Source organism: Balearica regulorum, chromosome 2 (assembly GCF_011004875.1).
Source record: "Balearica regulorum gibbericeps isolate bBalReg1 chromosome 2, bBalReg1.pri, whole genome shotgun sequence".
Taxonomy (NCBI): domain Eukaryota; kingdom Metazoa; phylum Chordata; class Aves; order Gruiformes; family Gruidae; genus Balearica; species Balearica regulorum.
Genome location: NC_046185.1, coordinates 47,794,125 through 47,816,111, shown reverse-complemented (window position 1 = coordinate 47,816,111; position 21,987 = coordinate 47,794,125). Strand labels below are relative to the sequence as shown.

At 41.8% G+C, this 21,987-nt stretch overlaps 1 protein-coding gene across 5 annotated transcripts in view; it reads right to left on the bottom strand.

Moving 5' to 3' along the window:
* Window positions 1-7,892: 7,892 nt before the first annotated feature.
* KLHL14 (kelch like family member 14) overlaps window positions 7,893-21,987 on the bottom strand; it is a 63,276-nt gene continuing 49,181 nt past the window's right edge. For 4 of the 5 annotated variants that reach the window (XM_075744168.1, XM_075744170.1, XM_075744167.1 and 1 more), the window contains exons 5-9: window positions 19,985-20,063; window positions 14,270-14,460; window positions 13,942-14,100; window positions 11,079-11,236; window positions 7,893-10,594 (exon numbers count right to left, since the gene is read on the bottom strand). In XM_075744168.1, the coding sequence (XP_075600283.1) occupies window positions 10,454-10,594; window positions 11,079-11,236; window positions 13,942-14,100; window positions 14,270-14,460; window positions 19,985-20,063 (728 nt within the window). In that variant the 3' untranslated portion in view covers window positions 7,893-10,453. The remainder of the gene's footprint in view (window positions 10,595-11,078; window positions 11,237-13,941; window positions 14,101-14,269; window positions 14,461-19,984; window positions 20,064-21,987) is intronic. The other variant, XR_012833836.1, reaches the window with a different exon arrangement.

Below are 21,987 nucleotides of genomic sequence, written 5' to 3'. Positions count from 1 at the left end.
GACTCTTCCAGTCCAATTTCAAGGCAGCTGCTTGGCAGTAGGACCGCTAGAAGTGCTGGCTCTGCTAGTCCGCCTTCTTTTCTAACCCAAAGTCTTTCCAGTGCCACTGCAATGGCCACCAGTTTCCATCCTAAAAGGTGGCTGCACTTAGAGGGTTGGTGAAGTGATCCCTATATATATTTGCAATGCTCTGAAGTGCCCTGAGGCTTGCAAAAGGCACTATATAAATCAATTAATAACAATATCAGAGGTCAGTCAGCCAATAAGAATACAATTTAGTTTAATGAGAGATAAATAAGACAGACAGAGAGGGGAAGGGAGCTACAAGGCTCCCTACTCAGTGCCAGGCTCTAAAATACGCCAGCTCCTCACTTTATCGCAGTGATCATCAGAAACATGGAAGATAATTGTGTCATTGCCATTTCTTAGTCCAGTGTAATATCTATTACTGGTTTTGATGTCTTACTCAGCTCTGTACCAGTATCATTTTAGGAAGAGTGTACATTATTTTCATGAAAACAAATATGAGCATGAGGAAGCATTTTTCCCTTGCGTGCAATTCCTACTAAAGAATTTACATTCTTCTAATTTACTGGTTTACTGCACCACTTAGTGCACTCCTGAGATGTGCAGAATGTCCTCGCAGTTAAGAATGTGCAGATGAAATTTACCCTTTTTGCACTGAATCACTCACTCTTCCCTTGGAAGTCACCATGCTCTTTCCTCCCTCTAAATCTCCTTTAACCGCTCGAATAAAAGAATAGATTATTCTGCACAGTTACAAAATGAATCCAAAATGGATGGTTGGCAGTTTATTTGGATTTTAGGGTAGTTATATGTTTTTGTGATCAGTCTGGTACTAAACAGGTGAATGGAAAGACATTGTTTTACATTTGATTCTTCCTATTATATGGGACTGCGGATGTAGGAATGAAAATTCTCCATTGTAGCCCCAGAAAAAAAGCTGGGCTACCTCGCCCTCATCAAAGCAGTATTTCCTAAGTTGTCAGAAGACATAGAGGACATGGGGAGATAACCTCAAGTGGGGTAGGAGAGGGGATGGGGGAGGCCTGCGTGGCAAAACGAGAAGGTGCTTTGTGTTTGTGCCACACCGGTGCACAAGCTGCAAAGTCCCTTGCTGTGTCTCTGTCCACGTGAACCTGTTGGGATGTGCCGGATGATGCCTCAGGCCCCGCTGCCCTGCTCATGCAGCCTGAAGAGCTGTTGGCTAGGGAGGGCGGCAGCTCCTGTCCAGCCCCTGCACGTGTCATTTCTGGGGGTCCAGAGGAAGCTTGCACATGGATACGGGTGCTGAGAAATGTTCCAAGGCTCAGCATTATAGAAACAGCCATTAGCAGCAGAGCATGAAACGTGTCTAAAGCAGAATAAAGCAGTATGAAGCACTCTGAGTGAGCAAGCCCATAGCTGTAGGGCAAGGCTGGCTTGGGCTAAAATTTGTCAGAGTTTAGTGTAGCATCATTATATGCAGAATCTCCTCACCTGGGTATTGCTAGAAACTTCTTTTTTTCAGCTGTGTCTGCAGACACTGCATGTCTCTTCATCTGGCAGTTGATGCTCTAACGGCGTACTCATTCAGACCTCGAGCCCTGGCGAAAGGAGGCAAAGGAGGCAGAACAGACCTTCCTAAAGCTCTTTGGCAAAAGCCAAACAGAACTGACTGTGTGCACATCACCGCTTCTGAGGTTGCATCCCCCCAAAATTCCACTTACAGTTTTGATTCCTTTCATGTGCTTCTGCCTGTGCAAATCTGGGGCTGTCTGCTTCACACTTAGGTGAATCTACTTGCAGCAACTCAGATCTGTACATGAAAACTTTGCTTCTGCAAGGGGGGGGGCTACTCTTTGTTCTCTTGCCCCGTGCCAAAAAAAAAGCCAGCCCTGAACACCGTGACAGAGGATTAGCTCAAGCTGAGGCCAGGCTGCAATGTAAATAGCCAGACAGAGAACAGAATGGCTTCTTTTATCAAACTTAACATCCCAAAGCTCTACTGATTTCATTGTCATTATGGTGGTGATTAATTTGACCCAGAGTACTGCCACCCACTGTTAAAGCCTTCGCTGCATCCCTGTTGATAGCTCTCATGACAGAGATTACAGTCTGCCACTGCGTTGTCCATAATTAGTACTTGTCAAAATGAGATCTGCCTATGGTAGCCTACCGTCCATGAGAAATCCATTCAAAATTAAACATGCTTTGGAAAATAGAGGACAGTTCATCCTCTAATTGGAACCAATGAGTACAGAATTAAGACTCTCTTTCTCATCAATTAAGTGTTGTTCCAGGTCTAAAAAAAAATGATTTTGTGAATCCTCTCCATAGCTATCAATGCGTCCTCTGGTGAAGTACGAGGGCGCTGATTCTGCTCTGCAGCTGGGTCCTAAAATTTTTGCACAGTTAATTCCCTAAAACAGAGTAGACCTCATTGCAAAGCTTCAGTTCATTGCAACCCTGGACTGCATTACTGCGAGCTAGACAGAAATATTCTAGTCTTCTCTGCACTGGTCAACAGGCAGCTGAAGATGTGGGCCAGCTGGAGATCAGCTAAAAAGCGAAAAATCAGATTGCTGGTAGATGTAAAATCCATAGTCAGGGAGGAGAGACTGAATCACAGGCCTAGAGAAAAGTGAAGACTGGTAGTCTTTGGGTTTGCAAAAAAAAAAAAGCTGCTGCAAAGAGTGGGAATAAACAGTTGTCCTTATCCGCTGAGAGCAGGAGGAGGAAAAGCAGCTTTGAAGGTTCTGTCATTTGTGAAAGTTTTAGATGATTTAATTGTGGACTTAAATTTTTGGAAAATATTTGTTTTGTCTTTTAGGTTCTTCCTGGAATCATCTCTTTAAACTAATGAGACATTTAAGCTAGACATTAGGAAGCATTTTCTAATGATGACGATGACTACATCCCGTCACACATCGCTACAAAGGTTAGGCGAGTCAGCAAACGTCTGCTGGGAGCGCGCTGGGCATCGCCGACCCCGCCGTGGTGTGGGGGAGGCAGGGGATGACCTCGGCAAGCCCCAGTCAGTCCTATTTCCTATCACTCCAGCAAGTCTGAAGATTTACTTTCACCCTGAAGGTAATCAGTCAGTCGTGATTTTGACCTACAGTTTAATATGCTCTCTTGCTATAGTTACAGACATCCTCCTTCTGGTTATGCTCCCTGCTGTGACTAATGGCATCTTTGCAGTTAAAGAGGTGGTTTTTAAAGAAAAACATCCAAATTTCAGTGCTGTTACTGAGTTTACAGTTTTAGCAAAAACAACGGCACAGCAGTCCCTGCTATGGCCTATGAACTTGACACTTCTTGGGTGCAAATGTGTACGTGTGTATTTATACACCTTTCTCAAAATCCCTAAACACATAGGAAGCAATAATTTTTCTGTTATTGTTTATGCAATGGATCATCAGTCTCAGTATTCACTATTCACAGTGAAGTATGTTTAAAGTTCTTTATTCCATTCATACAAAATATTCTTGATTGGCCAAAGTTTTTTGAAAACTGAATTATTTTGCACAAATGCAAACAAAAATGGAAACCAGATTGCAAAGAATCACCACACAAGATACCAAGATACTAAGCAAGCTTTACAAATACGATCTTTCCAGTGTGGTTTTCTGGAAGATGTTTAAGGGTGATGTGAGGAACCATTTCTTAAAGGATTTTAAAGGTATTTTGCAAAATACCTCAACCATTAATAAATATTCCTTTTGAAAACACTGCAATGTAGTTTTCCAAACTGAAGAACAGGTTTGTAGATTAAATGATGAGAGTACTTTGAATAAATTCAATTGATTTTGTGTGTCTGTGTGTATGCTGAAGAAAAATTTGGGAAAATGCTACATTTGTTTAAATCTCCTTCCCTTGTCTTCGCTTTCTAAATAGGTTCCCTAAATCTGTTCACCTCTAAGCCCAATTAAATTCAAGGGCAGCAATCGCAAAAGCTAATGCTACTTGACCAAAATTTGTACTCTTGTGTGGCAAGAAAACCAGCAGACAGTAGTTCCAAGATTTGCTTTTCTTTGCTAGCTAAGACTGCAGATGTCATCTGGATGCTAATTGGAGTCATTGTACAATCATGTTAGATGCCCTGTTCTCATTCAATATCGTGGCAGGTAACATAGTACCTGTGTTCTTCAGGAAAGGATCAATGACACAAAGGTAGTTTCCTGCTGCAGGGAGAAACCAGACAATTAGAAAATCACTATTTGTATTCAATCTCTGTTTACACTGCTTGACCACATCTCTTGCAAGCACGCATTTCTCTCTAGCTTCAGAAATACACAAATATATCAGCACCAGAAGTCTCCTCTCGTTTTACTTTGCAATTCAGGAATGCTTTATTAATCAACGCAAGATGCATTCATTGAACTGGATTAATCCTGCATAAGTAATTTTGAAATTTCCTGCTGAAGTTATTTTTCATTTCTGGGAACAAATCGTTTATTTGGATTTTCATATATCAGGATCACAGAGATTTGCCACAGTCAGATTTTAATTTTAGTTACATCTGAGCTGGCTTATATATTAGGGCACATAGTTTTGCATGAGAGCATCTTCTAAAATCTGTAATTGGTGTGGAACACTGACATGCACAGAATACATCTGACAAGGTCCAGAGAGTTAGGTTCAGTTTCGCTGATCAACATCTATGCTGCAGATTAACTGAATCTTTTATGGCATTACAAGCCCTCCAGAATTCATTAGTGTACTTTCCCTTCCCGGTAACCACTCTGACCTCCAGCGCTGCCGTCACTCCTTCCTTGGTCTGGACCTGAGAGGCTGAAACACCGACTCTTTTCCGCTGCTGCACTAACAACTGAAATGAGAAAGTGCATCTTAAAACTGCTCAGGAGTGTGTATGCTGGCAACTACTGTTTTGCCCTCTTGAGCACTGTTTGGGATTTTTTTGGGATTGTCTCCTTTGTCTGTACCTGGAAAGCTCCATTTAAATTGCAAGCTGAAATATGGTCTGTCCCTTAAAAGCAAGAGAACTAGAGTACTATACTGGCAAGCGATTATAATACAATACAAACCAGATTATACAATGCGGTTTGGCATGGGTTTTTCTCAGAAAGTGGCTCACAGATGCAGCTAGCAGAGTAAATCATCGCATTAAAAGCGGGAAAGGGGGACAAACGTGAAGGAAAGCAATGCCAGCCTCTGGGAGGTGGGTGCACAGTACTTCTGAAGACAGTGCTCTAATCAATGAAAAACGTATTTCTGAAATGCCATCTTTGCCCTCCTTAAGGGCAAGCATGTAAATTGGAAGTCAGCAGCAACCCAGCTTCTGGGGCAGCGGATGGGACCACAGCTCAGGGACAGGGCAACGGCTCCAATCACCCGTCTATTGCTTTCCAGGCCCAGCTCTGCAAAAGTACCTAGGCAAGTTTGTCAGGCTGAGGACAAAGAGGAGAAGATTAACCTTTGTCAGGAAGGACAGCAGAGGAGAATGGAGGAACGGTCTGGGTGTCCAGCTCCCAAAGACGACTCTCATCTGTGAATCAGAAATGGAGAAGACGCTTCCCTCCAGCCCAGTGGGGACTGGGACCTGTGCCACACCTGCTGTCCCTCTGGTTCTCGCACCAGCAGCAGCTCTCCTCCCTGGCCACAGGTGCTGGCTCTAGTTGGGTGCTTGCCGCAGCCCAGGCACCGCAGAGAGCAGCCACTGGGCATCTTCCTCATGATTTCTGTTGTGCTGAAGTCCGTGCATTGAAAGCTTGAACACGGCAACACCTAACTACGCTGCTGATTTGATCCTTCTTCTTGACAGCTAGATGACTGTAAATGATTAGCTGAAGAAAACAGGAACAGTACCATCTCCAAGTGCTTATTTAGTTTCATGTTTATTTCATGCCCTCTTTTATTGCATTTTCTTGTGTTTCTCTTCTGCTCTTTGTATCACCTATCCTGCCATTTCTTTCCAGGCTTGCTCTAATGTGTGCTCCTTAGAAACCATCTTTGCCTTCCTCATTACTCCAGCCTTTACTTTCTCTGTGCCTGTGATGCACAAGACCTTCCCACTTTCTCCTCTCGCCGGCTCTCATTTTCTTTTTTCCTTTCATTCTTACCTCTTCTTTCTCGCTTTATTCCCCTCCTTTCTAAATCATATCTCTGCCCACTGCTTCCAGCTTCTCTTCCTTCCTCTCCCACATTACTTTAAAAAATATGCATAATTCTCTCTTCCTTCCTTTCTCTTCTGAAATAAACTCATTAATGAAACTCCTGTTCATTGTGCTATGTTATCGTAGTTACTGCTGGCTTGCCTTTCCTTTCCTCCTAAAAGGTTTGAAGAGGACTGATCCCCTCTCATTACACCAGACTCTTTCACTGTGCTGTCAGCCACCCCTCAGTGCAGCTCACACTTACTGTAGGCTCCAGGATCAGTGACTACCAAAGGAAGGTTCTGGTCCATGACAAAGGTTGGTAGGCATGAATAAATAATACATATAAGTGGTATTGACAATGATTCTGCTTCCTAGTAAAACCTCTGCCGTTGTCTTCTCAGTCACAGAATCATAGTCACAGAATCGCAGAATGGTAGGAGTTGGAACGGACATCTCGAGATGATCTGGTCCAACCCCCCCTGTCAGAGCAGGATCACCTAGAGCAGGTTGCACAGGATCATGTCCAGGCAGGTTTTCAGTATCTCCAGAGCAGGAGACTCCACAACCTCTCTGGGCAGCCTGTTCCAGTGGTCACCCTCACAGTGAAGTTTTTCCTCATGTTCAGATGGAACTTCCTGTGTTCCAGTTTGTGCCCATTGCCCCTTGTCCTGTCACTGGGCACCGTTGAGAAGAGTCTGGCCCCTTCCTCTTCAAATCTGCCCTTTAGATATTTATAAGCATTGATGAGATCCCCTCTCAGTCTTCTCCTCTCCCAGCTAAACAGACCCAGCTCTCTCAGCCTTTCTTCATACGAGAGATGCTCCCCTCATCGTCCTCACAGCCCTCCGCTGCACTCTCTCCAATAGTTCCCTTTCTTGAACTGAGAAGCCCAGAACTGGACACAGTCTTCCAGATGTGGCCTCACCAGGGCAGAGTAGAGGGGGAGGATAACCTCCCTCGACCTGCTGGCCACACTCTTCTTAATGCACCCCAGGTCACCATTGGCCTTCTTGGCCACGAGGGCACATTGCTGGCTCATGGAGAGCTTGTTGTCCACCAGGACTCCCAGGTCCTTCTCTGCAGAGCTGCTTCCCAGCAGGTCAACCCCTAACCTCTACTGGTGCCTGGGGTTATTCCTCCCTAGGTGCAGGACCCTGCACTTGTCCTTGCTGAACCTCATCGGGTTCCTCTCTGCCCAGCTCCCTAGCCTGTCCAGATTTCACTGTATGGCAGCACAGCCTTCTGGTGTGTCGGCCACTCCTCCCAGTTTTATATCGTCATTGTTATGTCTTCTCACCCTGGTCATACCTCTTGTCCCAACTCCTCTACTGCTCACCGGTGCCAGCACTTCCCTTCCAAGAATGGAAACACCCATAGTTGGAAGGGTCAATCACCACAGGAGGGACACTTTGAAGAGGGAAGAAATTGCCACAACTAGCATTAAATTTCCCAAAGCGAGACTGCATTTAACCGGGTGGTGTCCTTTCCACTTACCTCATGGAGGAACAAGGCCGAGCAGCGCAAGGCAGAGGTGTTTCACAGGCGTGCGATCGATTGCATCAGCAGGCTTCTGCGGCCCGTCCCTGCCTGTGGGCACGCAGGTGGGGCTTTTCCTGCTGGAAGCAGAGGACGGGCACCCCGCTGAGGGGAAGACTCCGACTCAGTACGTTTTACTTCGTCACTGCGTTTACAAGCACTGAGTAATGACACTTGGAGAACAAGGAGGCTGTTATGTATGGCCACAAAATAAAAGGAGTTTACGCATCTACATGATAAAAAAAGTTCCAAAGAATTTAATGTAGATATTATTTATACATACACTTTGTAAGTAGGAATATGGCAGACAGTTGAATTAGTACATAAAGTTTTATTTAAAGTTTCCCCCCTACAAGCAAGCTTCATTTACACAGTCTAGTACTGTACAAAATTTACATTCTTTGTGTGACTTATTCAGATAGCACTTTCCTTGGTCATGCCTTCCTGAAAGATAGAAAGATTTACATACAGTCCTCATAAATCTTTAAATTATCTTGGTAAAAAAATGAACCACTTAAAAGGACAACAAATATCCTTTAAAAATGGTACGTTTTAGTAGAGACAGGTGACAGTCAGTGTTTAATGGCAGACCTTATCCTGATCTTAAATGTCATTCAAGATTTCCTCATTTAGTATCTTAACAGTTTCCTTTTTATATATATTTATATTTATATACTTTCAACAGGAAAGGAAAAAAAAAAGTCATGATTGCACCAAATATATTTTACAAGGGATCCCTTGGATCTGAACAATATAAATAAATACAAAACCAACTAAGATTGCACTATATAGTAGAAATGGATTGAGATTTCAGGATATACACTCCACCTTTATGAGTTCCTTAGTGATGCTCACTGGAAAACTCCCCAACGGCACACTCAAATATTAGCATCTTCAGCTAATTATTTTGTTTAAACAATTTTTTCCAGGCGTGCAGCTACCTCATCAATTGGGTTATTGCATTTGTATGGTATCAGTCTTTACTGCATTACTCCAGTTTTACAACTGTGTAATTCTGCTGCAAGCAAGGGAGTTGCACTGCAATAAAACTGGACTGATGCCAGAGAGAAACAGTCCCATGGTATTTGCTCTCCATTATTTATATTGCTCTCAAGCTTCAATATATAGTGTAATTTCTGTGTACATTCACCCTCTTTCTATTTTGCAAAGCAAATAATGAATTCTTCCTCCCGTCTATTGCCTCTGCAGCAGAAACCAACCTCCAGTAGTTGCCTGCTCCCTGCTTAATGCACCAGGCATTAAGCCCTATCGTGAAAGATACGTGCAGGCATGAAAATGCAGGATCTGAGTCTCCTTTGCCTTTTATCTGGTGCAGCCAGTTACAACTAGGCAAATTAAAGGCCAGATTCTTAGCTGACATAAACCAAAGCACATCCCTTGGCTTCAGTGGAGCAACGTCAGTTTATACCAGCAAAGAAGATGGTCCTAAGGGTAACGGATGCAGCACCAGTAAATCACAACGGAAGAATTATGCATATACTTTGCTGAGGCGTAGATGACTATGTTAACTGCAAGGTGGTGACGAATCAGGCTCAGATTTTGTCACCGTTTTTGTGAAGCCAGGACAGAAAGACATAAGCTTAAAACATGGACAGCCTGATTTGTGTATGATGCAAGTCCTAAATGTTACTGGTCCCATTGGTAGCATCATGAACTCGCTTTGCAATGTGTAAATCATTACACAGGCTATAAGGCAGTGGAAAGTCTAGCCTCATATTTGGATCAATAGTAAACATTTCACCATCAACCACACAGGAGTATTTTAACTTATCAGTGTCTCTCCAAAATTGTGCATAATCATTTAAGAGTCCAAAGCAATAGATTTATAGTTAAATGCAGGCTTCTTGTCTTTGGAAGCAACTAGCATGGATGCTCCTATCTAACAGGCTAGTGAAAAGTAAGTAAGGATTCTGGTGCTTTGTTAAGTGGTCATAGAAATAACTTAATTTACAAACCCAGAATTGAAGATGTAGGACCAAATTTCTCTTGTACTAACGTAAAAACAGTCATTCCACATGACTTCAGTGAAATAACTCTGACTTTACACAAGTATGATTAGAAGAATTTGATCCTAATCCCTAAGCTGGTATTGCAGGAAGTGCTCTGTAAAGCATGGCTTTCATTGTAGTCTGCTTTCCGCTGCACTTACACATGGGGACTTTGAAGGCAGAGTGTATTTGTTGCCAAGCTGTGCAAAAACTGAGTGATATTTCTTTACCTTTTATAATCTTCTGATGCTGTGTTGCTTGCAGAGCATGTGAAGTAGCTGTAGGTTAGGATTATAGAGGAGGAGACAATTCTGCAATGCAGTGTGAGCTTTTCACTATCTGAATTCTGAAGCATTCATGAAAACAACATCCTCAGGACTTCAACACAGATCACATGCAGGTAGATACAATGCACAATACTGATCTTGTCTCTTCAGGCTGTATTTGAACATTTAGCCTTCATTTTGTTTTAAAGTTAAATTTGACGTGAGGAATATCTCTGCAGCAGGAAAAAGTTAAAATCAGTCTGAAATGGCAGTCTGTCAGCATGTAATGTTCGGTGTGTTTTAGCTGCTTGCTTCGTAAGACACCGGCATCTATCATCTGAGATGGGACAACACTTGGGTTTTTGTTTTCTTTTAGTTTGCTCCTAAAGCATAAATATAGAATAAGGGGTCAAATATGGTAGCTTTGTTTTAACAGGAATCCTGTTCTAATAAAATATTTACGTCACCCGTCATTAGTTTCCCAAATGCAATCAGTGTTCATGTCAGTGCTCCTTGACTATCATTTGTTGTACGGTACGCAGGCTGGCAGTATGACAGTTGAACAAGCAGGTCCTGCAAGTGGCTCAGCAACATCTCCTTCTAGTTCTGTCCAAGTCCCTTTCTCAGGACTATAGCAAATAGTAGAAGACTTGTAAGCTCCCTGTAATAGAACAAAAAATCATAGTAAATGTGGCCTAAGTTAAATCCAAGTCACACATCAGCTTTAGAGATCAAAAGCCACTTCTTTTCCGAAGTGACTTACGGTTTTGGGCCCTAATTCAGGAGCCCTTCAAGAGGTTTGGTTTTCATATGGGTTGATGCCCAGCCCCTGCAAGCGACTCCTTTACAAGCGCCGTATAAGCAGAGCTATAGGCATGCAATCCTGTCACTCACTTTTGTCCAATAATATCTGATTTTTATATCACTCCATATCAATGAATACAACCTGATAATAATTCATCTAAATCAAAAAGTGCAAAGGAGAAAAAATACTCTGTGTTCTCCATGAGTTGAAAACCAAACCAAAACCTGCCCCTGCGGCTACTTAATCCCTCATCTCCTCTCAATCCCACTTGAGTAATATATAGACTGGCTACAAGGGCTCAGAAGGAATGGAAGAGTCACTGCAGAAAGCAGGTACACACCATACTCCAGCTGTAGCCTCCTACAAGGTAAATACTGTCGTCAAGGACTGCACAGCCAGGGCCACTGCGACCCTCCAGAATAGGAGTCTGAAGGATATTCCACTGGTCACCTTTTGGATCGTAGCATTCCACAAGCATTACGTCGAGATGGGAGAAACCTGGATAAAGGTATTGAGAAAGGAGAACGTGCATTAGGACATACTGTTTTATGATTTGTTTTACTGTTAAATTTATTAACTTAAAGTTATAATTATATTATTACAATTATAACATAATTGTTAAAGTTTCTTCTAGAAAATATTGCCATATACATTTAAGCCATCTGCTGTAATATTAATGTCTCATTATTTCAGTTCAAATAAATATGTCAAAAGCTTTTACCAGTAGTTCTACAGTCTTCTACAAATCACAAGTACATATAAAACCTGAACAGATCGGAAAGTAACACTCAGTAATAACCTATCAATGATCAAAATGGATTCAAGCAATATTCCTCCTCATCCTTCAATGCTAATGTGAGTTTGAACATGTATGAAAAGACTGTCCTGGCAGTCTTTCTCTAAGGTCAGCAGATCTAATCTATTCAAAAGTCAACAGATTAAATCTTGCTCAGAAACCAATGCCTAACAAGTCAAGGTAGACCTCAGACAACTGATGCCACTTGATTCCAGAGAGACAAGGTGCTTAGGACATGATGTTCAGGACCAGCTTCAATTTTCAAGCTGATTTAAGGTGTACCCTAAGTGAAGCCTTTAAGGCAACAGAAAACGTAACAAAAAAACCCAATGGTGGTCCCATCCTTCCCTGGCAGACCGAAAAAGGCTCCATGCGACTACTGCTCTGTAATCACCAAAGGGCAGATGGGTCTCAGCTGAAGACTCTCAAGCTGTGATGTTTAGCATCAATTAAGTAAGCTGAACACAGACATAGAACCCAGGAGTCCTGGTTCCTGCTCCATTATTTAGATATTTCTCTATCATCTCAAACTACTTTAGCAGAGCACTGCAGTAAAATTGTGGCCTTCTTAATATGCTGGGATGCTTTACTTGACACTACTGTCTTCTCCATCTAGTTATGACAGAAAAGAGAAGCTAGACTTTCTGGAAAAGGGCATTTGGTGATATTGGTGCTTCACAATGATGCTGCTTGTACAAGTATTATTTATGTCAGGAATGAATAGCTGTGATGAAATAATTTTTCGTTGCTGTAAACTTTTCAAGGGGCCATAGAAAGGCCACCGTAGTGAGCCCAGAATCTGTCAAAAGCTCCGTAATAAAGCGCAGTATGCACATGACTAGCTGTGATGCGGTAAATGCACTGCTGACACTAGTATACAGATCCAGCTTCACAAAGGAGGGTTTTGCCATGGAGCCCTGCTAGTCCCACCCAGTTGGAGAATCTGTAGCATTTCATCCACACTTCAGTTCCCTCCCTCCTCCCTTTTCTTGCAATTCCTTCTTTTGTTTCACTGTACAAAAGAAACCGGTTTTCCAAAAAGCCCTTCATCCTGACAGCCTGCAGCTTTTCAGAACCCTGGATGTTAAATACCTCTCACAACAACGAGCAATTCATACATTCAAAGCCACCTAGGGCAACAGTTGTAGAGGCAAAAATGCAATGTTTATTAGAAGTTCCTTCTTTCCGAGAGGATGGTAGGTGAAAACTGGGTGAAGAAAGAAGGAGAAGGCAGGATGGAAACAATTCGAACCTACGCAAACCAAAGCATCTTCTTTGGCTGTAGGAGGGCTGTGACATGGTAACTTTCACTTCCGTAGGAGAAAAAGCCAACACTGTGGAGCTCTGCAACCTCTACAAAATTTGCTGGACCCTGTCAGGTCCAGTCCATAAACACCCATTGCAACTGGGGGTGGGAAGTGCAGGCAGAGCAGCCCTGCACCTGGCTGCAGGGGTTTACGCACCAGTACTAATTACCAGGGAAAATTTATATCTGAGACTTTGCCCCCTACATACTCCACAGGCATTCAGATCTTCAAAAGCAGCATGTGGTTTCCGAGCCTCAGAGGGACTCAGGTATCCCAGTCAATCAAGGCACATGGCCTGGTGTTACTGGCAGTTAACATCACTTTTTCTTTGGCATTACCATTTTCTCTTTTGTTGTTGTGAGGCTTTTTTTTTTTTTTTTTAAGCAAGAAAGGAGAAAGAAAAAAAATGTAATATAAACTGTCAAATATTGTCAGGGGACAAAGGAGCAGGAGCTGTGCTTTTTGTCTAAGTGGCTGGATTAAGCAGAATCTCTTTAGCAGTAACAGCAACAGCATGTAGGTATTAAGACAAAATACCAGATGCTTAAGCAGTAGTTATTTTAATATGAGACCTTTTCAAAAGATGAAAACAAGAGACCTCTAAAAAGAATTATAATTAACAAGCTACATTTAATACTAAAAAGGGATCTAGAGAGCCTCGTCCTAATATTTAATGGCTGGAGGTTGGGGTTTTTTTCTTCATTAAATCAGGAGCTTGTTTTTGTGTGTGGCTCTGAATAAAGCTTTCTCTAACTGCACATTTTGGAAAATGATTTACAGAGGAAAATATTGCTGGTACTTTCGGGTCAAAGAATAATCTGTTTGTTTCATTGAATTCTTGGTAATGACAAATTGTCCATGCCTTTGAGTAATGGAAGCTCCCATTTTTATTATCTAAAGCATTCATTACTCATATATTTAATGTACTGTTATAATTTTAAAATAATTTGCATAAAATGTTTTTAAAATTGCTGGCTCAAGTGTCCTGTTAAATTGTGTTGCCTGGTTTTTAATGTATTTAACAATGACTGTCTAACAAAAATATTCTTTATCAGGAGATGGGGGACACTGAAACGCTTTTTCGCTATTAAAAATGTGACCTTTCAAATGGTTTCCTCCAATTGCATACAGTCGATCATTCATTACAGCCAAAGTGTGGATTGCTCGCTTTGTGTTCATGTCCTGTTTCCGGGCCCAGACGTCCATCACGGGGTCATAGCAGTACAGCCAGGGGACATACTCTCCATTGTGAACACCTCCTGCAAAGTAAATACACTTCTGTTAATTAATGTAAATAAAGACATTGCACTGCAGCAGGAATTTAGGTCTACAGTTTTGGGTTCTGGGATGGTTTGTTTTTTGGGTTTTTTTGGTGGTGGTTTTGGGTTATCTTTTTGTTATATAGCAGGAATTATAAAAGACACTGGCCTGAAATATATATCTTGCCATTGTGAACGGCTCCTGCATGGGCTGCCAAAGGTTGCGGTAATGAAGACACGTAACGCCACTCATTTGTCTCCAGATTGTAGCACTCCACGCTGGACAAGTAGCCAGTTTCGTTTCTCCCACCGATTACATACAAGTTCTTGTCAAGGCGACAGGCATAGAAACTGGCTCTCCTGGAGGACAAGGCAGAACAAAACAAAACAAGCCAACAACAAACCAATTAGCCACATCAGTTTTTTCCTCTCCAGTTGACTCCCTGAACTAAGATACCTGCTCCTTCAAATGCTACTTCAGAGACAAGTGTTCAGGAGCTTCACATGCTTACGGCTACCCTAGAGATGGCGGCTGCTTTGCTAATCGAATACATGCTCCATATCAAACGAGTACTTCTTTTTTGGTGTTGAAACAATTAAGCACACATAAATTTGGCATAAAATACCCCTTTTCAAAGCTGTTTGTTGCTTTTTCGTACCCGTGAAAGATAAAAAGGTGCTCATTAATGTTTGGGGCATTACCTTGTAAGGGATATAACAACTCAGTAAGACAAAGTGAAAAATGAGGTAGATAATGTAACAATAATAAATTATCTTGACATTCACTTTCTTTATGGTCCTTCAAGGGTCATTGTTCCCAATTTACTAAGAGAACCACATCATCAAAATTTGTCTTCAATTATCATTTTTTTCTTCTTTCTGCAGAACTGCAAATAGAACAACTTTCCTTATGCTAGGTGCAATATTACATTTCCACCCTTTAACCCAAAAGAGATCCGTCTACATCCAACTAACTCTGAGAAAAGTTTTAGCCACCTGTCCGATTTCACATGCAACTCAGGTATACAGGAAAATAATTAATTTTTCTGATCAGGATTGCTAGGCGTATATTAATTCGTCTTCCTAGTGCCTCCTAAATTAACGGTCTCTGTTGCTGAAGTAAAAATAGACAATTTTTAGAGATCCTGTTTGGTGTAACCCACTTTCAGGGAAAGCTCCCTGGATTATTCAGCAGCAGAAAGGTTTACTAGGGTAGAGGCCTCAAATTTTAAGCTGCAATGATATGAGAAAGAAAATTGCAAAAGAGCACAGGTAGGCTAGGATGAAGACCTGTACAAAATACCGAATGACAATAACTGTCAGTCTCAAACCTCAAATTTTCTCCTGGGTGAAACTGGAGTGGCGTGTGAGCCCAGTCAAGCAGGTGGGTCAGGCATGGCAAGGTCTAGCTCTGACAGCTCCTGCAAAGCAGGCACGCTGGAGTGTGGCTGCAGCTTGTCCAACCCAGCTCCATGGCTGACACAATGCGCTCTGGTTCCTGCCCAGGCACCCAAATTTGAATCCAGGAGCCGCTGCATATTGCGCTTCTGAATTGCATGGTAAATCTTGGGGGCTTGATGGGCACCTGCACCATCAAGGGCTCAATCCTGCAGACCACTGCAAGGCATTGAGGATGCGCAGTGGTCCACGTATAGAGCACAACACCCTGCAGTCAACAGCTCTTTTATGTCCCAACTGCTCCCAAGGCTTCCCTATAGTCATCCCATGGCCAGGTGAGCTAGCAAAGCCTGGTGTGCCATGTTTCTAACCTGCCATCTAGCCAGGCACGCGTTCAGGAGCATTTCCTTCAGTGAAGGGACAGATAAGATCTCTCTCCTTTACCCAGTTGTCTATTTTCAGAAAATTTGTAATATGCTTTAACATTTTGGGGAAATTTCCCTCTTTGTTAAATGTGGCTGAGATTGGCTGGTGGTTTGTAAGTTGGAAGAGAGGTCAAGCATGAAGATACAGCCATGGAAAGAGCAGGGCTGGCTGCGCGTTCAGGGAGCAGACCTGAGGCAATACTGCCTGTTTATGGCCTTACTTTTTGGATTTAGTGCACACCTGACATGGTGAGGAGCTGCGTCACCGAGCACCTCCTGTCTACCTCTTTGCTTTCACCTTACCTGCCCATGGACAACTTGGACAATATGGGACAGCAGCCCTTGCTGAGCAGGAACATTGGCACAGGGATAAGGCTACCCAAAGAAAAGGTGCAAGCAGGAGGACAGGAATGCTGCTAAGTGCCTCCAGCTCAGCTGACGAATTAAATATGACTATTTAATTTATCTGTCAATGGGCAGATAGAAGCTGATGGCATATATTGCTCCGCATGGTCGGGCAGCAAATTGTGCATCTATGTTTTTAGCCTGATTTTCTACGGAAACAAAGCTTATTTGATTACACTGTACGTGCACCCACGTTTGCCTGAGTGTTGTCTCCTCAACAAAAATCTGCTGGCTGATTTCACTCTAATTTGACATAGGGTATAGGTGTTAGAGGCAATCGTGGGCACACGTTCTCTGAAGCTCCTGTGTCCGGCAGCCGCAAGGCAACAACCCACAGGGTGCCTGTCGTCAATGCTTGGGGTGCTCACACATCTGCTCATCTGTCCTTGCACACCTCCTCTGACAAAACCATCAACGAACTGCTCTCACCGTGTTTTGTTTTAGTTCAGGTTTAATAAACAGAGGTAGGTACAACTTGCAGGCATTACTATTTTAACTAGGATTTCACCAACATTATTCTGTACATGTACTCCTGGTTTCATCCACACAGTGTCACTATAAGGAGCAAAAATGAAAGTGTCAGCATGCTTCACTCTTCTGCTTGGATGTGAATATTCACTCAGTAGCTCCTGTCACAAATATTTTAAGCTTTTTGGTTTTTTTACTTTTCAGTGATAGGGTGTGTAAGGGACATGCTGTTAAGTGATGACTTCTTAAACTGCTGTAAAATATGATTCAGATTAAAATATAATACAGTAATCTTTGCACAACAACTTTCCCCACAAAACTGAGAAGACACTACCCACTCTAATCAGATAACTGGAATGCACTTCAGGATCTGAATATGGACAATAAGACAATTATTTTGTGGTTTTCTTCAGGATTTGCAAGTACTCAACGTTCACTGGTCTCTGAAATGCTTTTCCTTCACATCCCTTCACTCAATAATCAACCCAACTAACTTCTCATAAGTACACACACATAAAGGGAAAGAATTTCTTTCTGATTTCCACAGATGATGAATTTATGCCCTCAAACAAGAAATACAACTACCAGTCTGAGTTTTAAAACTACCAATGCTATTACTGATCATCGCAATATCTGGACCTGATTTCAGAGTCAGTATTAGAGTGCATGCTCTGCTTTTTAAAAGCAAAAGTCATCTTAGTAAGGGTTAACATTACTATTATTAAAGTCAAAGAATAAAACAAAAAGTGAAATTGTTTTATCTCTTTTTCTGCAGCTTCTTTTCTCAGTTCACTCGGCCTCAGTGAGGACACTGACCTGCTCACTTCCACTTGTGCTTCTTCAGGCCCTGATACACCGTGGTTTTTGCTAGTCTTTAAACAAAAAAATTTAACTCGGAATGTAAGAAAAAAAGATGTTTTAAATGTTATTATGTTCCACACACCTTGTCCAGCTCTGGGCTGAGCTGGCAAGATGCAACAGTACTGACAGGTGTCCAGCTGAGCCTCATGCCACAAGTTCAGATAGGTCTGCCACAAAGACCACTCCTTCACAAGACACATTAATTTAACTGAACTGCTCTCCAAAAAGCATCCCACTGTTCTTGTATCATCAGGCAGATGTGTATTTCAAAAGCTGATGAGTCATTTACTGCTTCTCTAAACGCATGCCTGAAAATAGTACATACTTTTCAAAAGCACGTATTTTTGGGATGTTCTTCAAATGAAAAGAAACCAAACTTGGCTTTAAAGAAAATACACTGACAGCTCTGAATCCATAACAGGATTAGACTTTTCTTTATAGCTCATACAGTAAAATCAATCAGATATGGATTTTAGCATATGAGATAAAAGTTTACTCATCAAATATTTCATACAGATTTTCAACTTGAGAATACACCACCTGTGAATGAGACCTACGTTTACCTGGCAGTCATTTCAAAGGAGCTATTATAGTCTATCCAGCCAATTATTCTCAGACTAAAATTCCTAAGTAGGTTTTGACTTGATGGACCGTAATGACTCAGAAAACCCCATTAAACAGTCTGTCTTGTCAATGGTGCCTGCATTATGCCAGCAGAGACAGGGCGTGACCCTGTACTCCTAGGGGGAAAAAATGGCCTGTTGACTTTAAAGGGAACTTTACCTGACTAAAGGACCTGGGAAAGGAGACTGCATAAATGCTCTCTCTTGTTTGTATGATCTTCTAAAATCTGGGCCAGACCCTACCTCTAAAGGCTGCAACAACTCTGATGAAGTCATTAGGGATCAGCAAATAAACCATTTAAAACATTTTAGAAAGTAATTTGAATACCCCTTTTTTCCAACAATAACCCCAATGCTTAGGAGTCTTTATAGAAAAACAGTGGGCAAGCCTATGAGCTATGTATCCTGAACAAAAGAGGTGACAATTAACGTTGTCATAGTAAAGCCCCTTGCAGAAGAAACTATGTATGAGTGGACCGTTATATTTAAATAACACTGTAAAGCACCGAAATGCTAATGCATTACATTTTATTATTGGGCAGCTGCTAAGCAATCACAATGCGCACCAGAGTTTCTCACTCTTGGCTGAGGACGGCAGCTTCCATCAGAGCACAAGGCAAGTCATATTCAGCACCTGTGATTATAAACTGATTTTCCAGTGAAACTGGCTACTGTGGAGGTGGAAAAACTCCTACTGTCTCCTTTCCCCAACCCTTAACTACCTACTTCTGCCTTCTGAGGCAGAAGTTGCACATTTCCATGCATCTAGTAATACGCCCCTTGAATCGCAAGGTTGCACTGAGTTCAATATATTTATGACTGCCAGACACCTGAACGCTGGGGGGAGCCAAGAGAAAAAGAGCTATAATACTGACAGCACAGGGAGTAAGGAAAGTGTCTCAGAAAGGTGGTGTGAGATCTCTTGTACGTTAGATCCATGAGAAGATGGGTGTTGAATTGAAGGATGGACATCGAATGCTCTTTCAAAACCCAACATTGTAACATTGGATATTCTGCCTTTGAGATTCCTCTTAGGAAACATGCATCATTCAGTTCAGTTTCGGGGGAATTTTTATCTGCCAAGGTAGGATTTGGGATCCAGAGTTAAGTTTACATCATCTTTACCAGTCATTGCTCAAGTCTACATGCACCTCTGCTCTTTGGTACACACTTAAGATTAAAATATATGCTACCCTAACATGCATTAGCTAACAGCAATTTCACTCAAAGACCACCTAGGATTAAGAGTCCTCTGACAAGGTGAATCATGTTGAGGAGAGGTCTTCATGGCTGGCACGATGAAACAAGGTGGGGTCAACACATGAAGGTTTCAGTTCCCTGTAAGGTATCTGACTATACTGCTTACTTACTGCCAACTCATCATGATGTTTCAGTCAGGGAACATTACAGGACACTATGAAGACTTCAGAAAAATCCTTCAGACCATACTCAGGCAACCAGTAATTGCACAAAGTCCATGGTTATGTTGCATGAGTTAGCACTGCAGGATTTGGCATCAGGAGTTTTGAGTTTGGAAAGTTTAAAAACATTAAGAGACAAATGAGACACAACTGCATGCTGCAGTTTTATCTCGGTATTTTCAATGCTTCCGTAGGCCTCCTTACTCCCAGAACTAAGACAAACTTCAGCTGCTCGTAGGATGATAAAACATATATTGAACAACATGTAGTAGTAGGTTTTTACCTCTCTTGCATGGGTGGAAGTTGTATCCAGCTGTTAAACCTGGGATCGTATCGGCTAACAAAGTTTGTACTGTGTTTCCCTGTAAAGATAGATTATTTTGACACTCAGCTGTTTGTTTCATGTATTTAACATCATGATTGTAATATATATTACATATACTTCACAAGTTGACAGCCTTTATGAAGGGTTCCCCCTTTTACAACAATGTATGATTACACTATGTGTACAGTAATAATTCAACAAATGGGGCACTGCAAGGTTTGAATTAGCAATTGTTAGCAGTAAAAGCAGATAAGAGATTATTCTTGCTCTCGGTAATAAGATCTTGAAAATGAGTATTTAAATTTACTTATAGATGCTGTGGTACTTTCACAGACACAATAAATCACAACACTAAACAAAATTACTGCCCAAAAGAGGGCATCCCCACTGTATTTTTACAATTGGAGTATTTTGTGTCACGCAAAAAAAAAGGGAGAACATGTGCTTTTCTTTCTCCTCACATCATCTCTATGTGAAACATGGTAAAAAAAACCTTGTGCAAATAACCAGGAGCTGCATAAGCCATCAGCATGGGGTATGCAGTGTTTGCACTAGATGGTTTATTCTACCATGTACTTTCAGCGTTAAGTTAGAAGGAATTACACATGTGCATCGAAGGGGGAATACACTCTTGGAGTTTTATTCCAAGTGTGTTAGCTAAAATATGAAACATGAGCAACATACACCAGCTAACTAGCTTATCCCTGCTGTCAAGCCCAAGAACTGTATTCATGTCTTCACGATATTAAGATTTCACCTTATTTTACATGCAGATTGACATCAAAGCAAGAAAACTGAAGCAAGAGAGTGTATGGCAATTTCCTGTAACACCTGAGACTTCAACAGATAAGGATCTCAGAAACAGAAACCTTTGTTTATGTATGTGTGACTAAAAAATTGAATTAGAGGCTTCACAGGCCAGCAGAATAACCCAACTGCGTATGTCACAGTTCTATAAATGGTCACTGGGTATTCTACAAGGTGAATATTTTTGCATCGGAAAAGCCTCTGTAGGATTGGCTCGCTTTGCTTGTTTCATTCCACACTTACTTCAGCATGTGTAAATAGACCATCAAGACTGTAGAGAAGAATAATGACACAGCTAGAATTTATATTCATAATAATTTAAGATCATGTTTAACAAGGAAACAGAGAAAGAACCCATGTTGACCACTCCACTGGAAGCAAACTCACTCCCTCGCTATGTATAAGCCTGTTCTATACGAGAAGGGTAAAGCAGAAGACTGATGAATAATGCAGCATTTCCCTTCAAATCCAATGTGGTGTCCAATGAGGACCAAAGCCCTTTATGCTGAGCACCACTCAAACACATCTCAAGACACAGGGTGAGATCCCCATACACTATGGGCAACTGGTCATTTTGCCACTGGATTTAGTGAAGCGAGGCTTTGCTCTTGGTCCCTACCTGAATTCCTTTAGTCGATACAGACAATTTAGAAAAAGAGGCATTGAGAGATATAGATTCAATAAACAGTAAAACAGTAACAGCAGGCATCTTACTGGCTCTCGGTCTCACTATTAAGGACATTTCTTAATCTATTTCAAAAAGCAGGATTTCAAAACAATAGAAGCATTGATCATAAGTTTGGACTTCTAGTAGGAGGTTTTAATGCTGCCGTATTCACTACATCTTTCAGAGTTACTGGGGACTTCAGTGGTCACTGGTTATACAGCAGCTTTTTAACTGTTGTCATACAAATCTATGATTTGGGCACCTTGGCCTCCTAACATAATGTGTCATACACATATTCACTACAAATACCACGTACACAGTAAATTGTATAGCGCGGGGTAGAAAGAGAAGGGTTTTGTGAGTCTAGAGTGGGAATACAGGATACAAATCTGGTCACTTCACAGGAAGGCAGATGAAATCAAACTACAACAGGCACAAAGAAGAGCTACTACGGTGACAGGACAAGTTTACCTTATGGCACGAGACA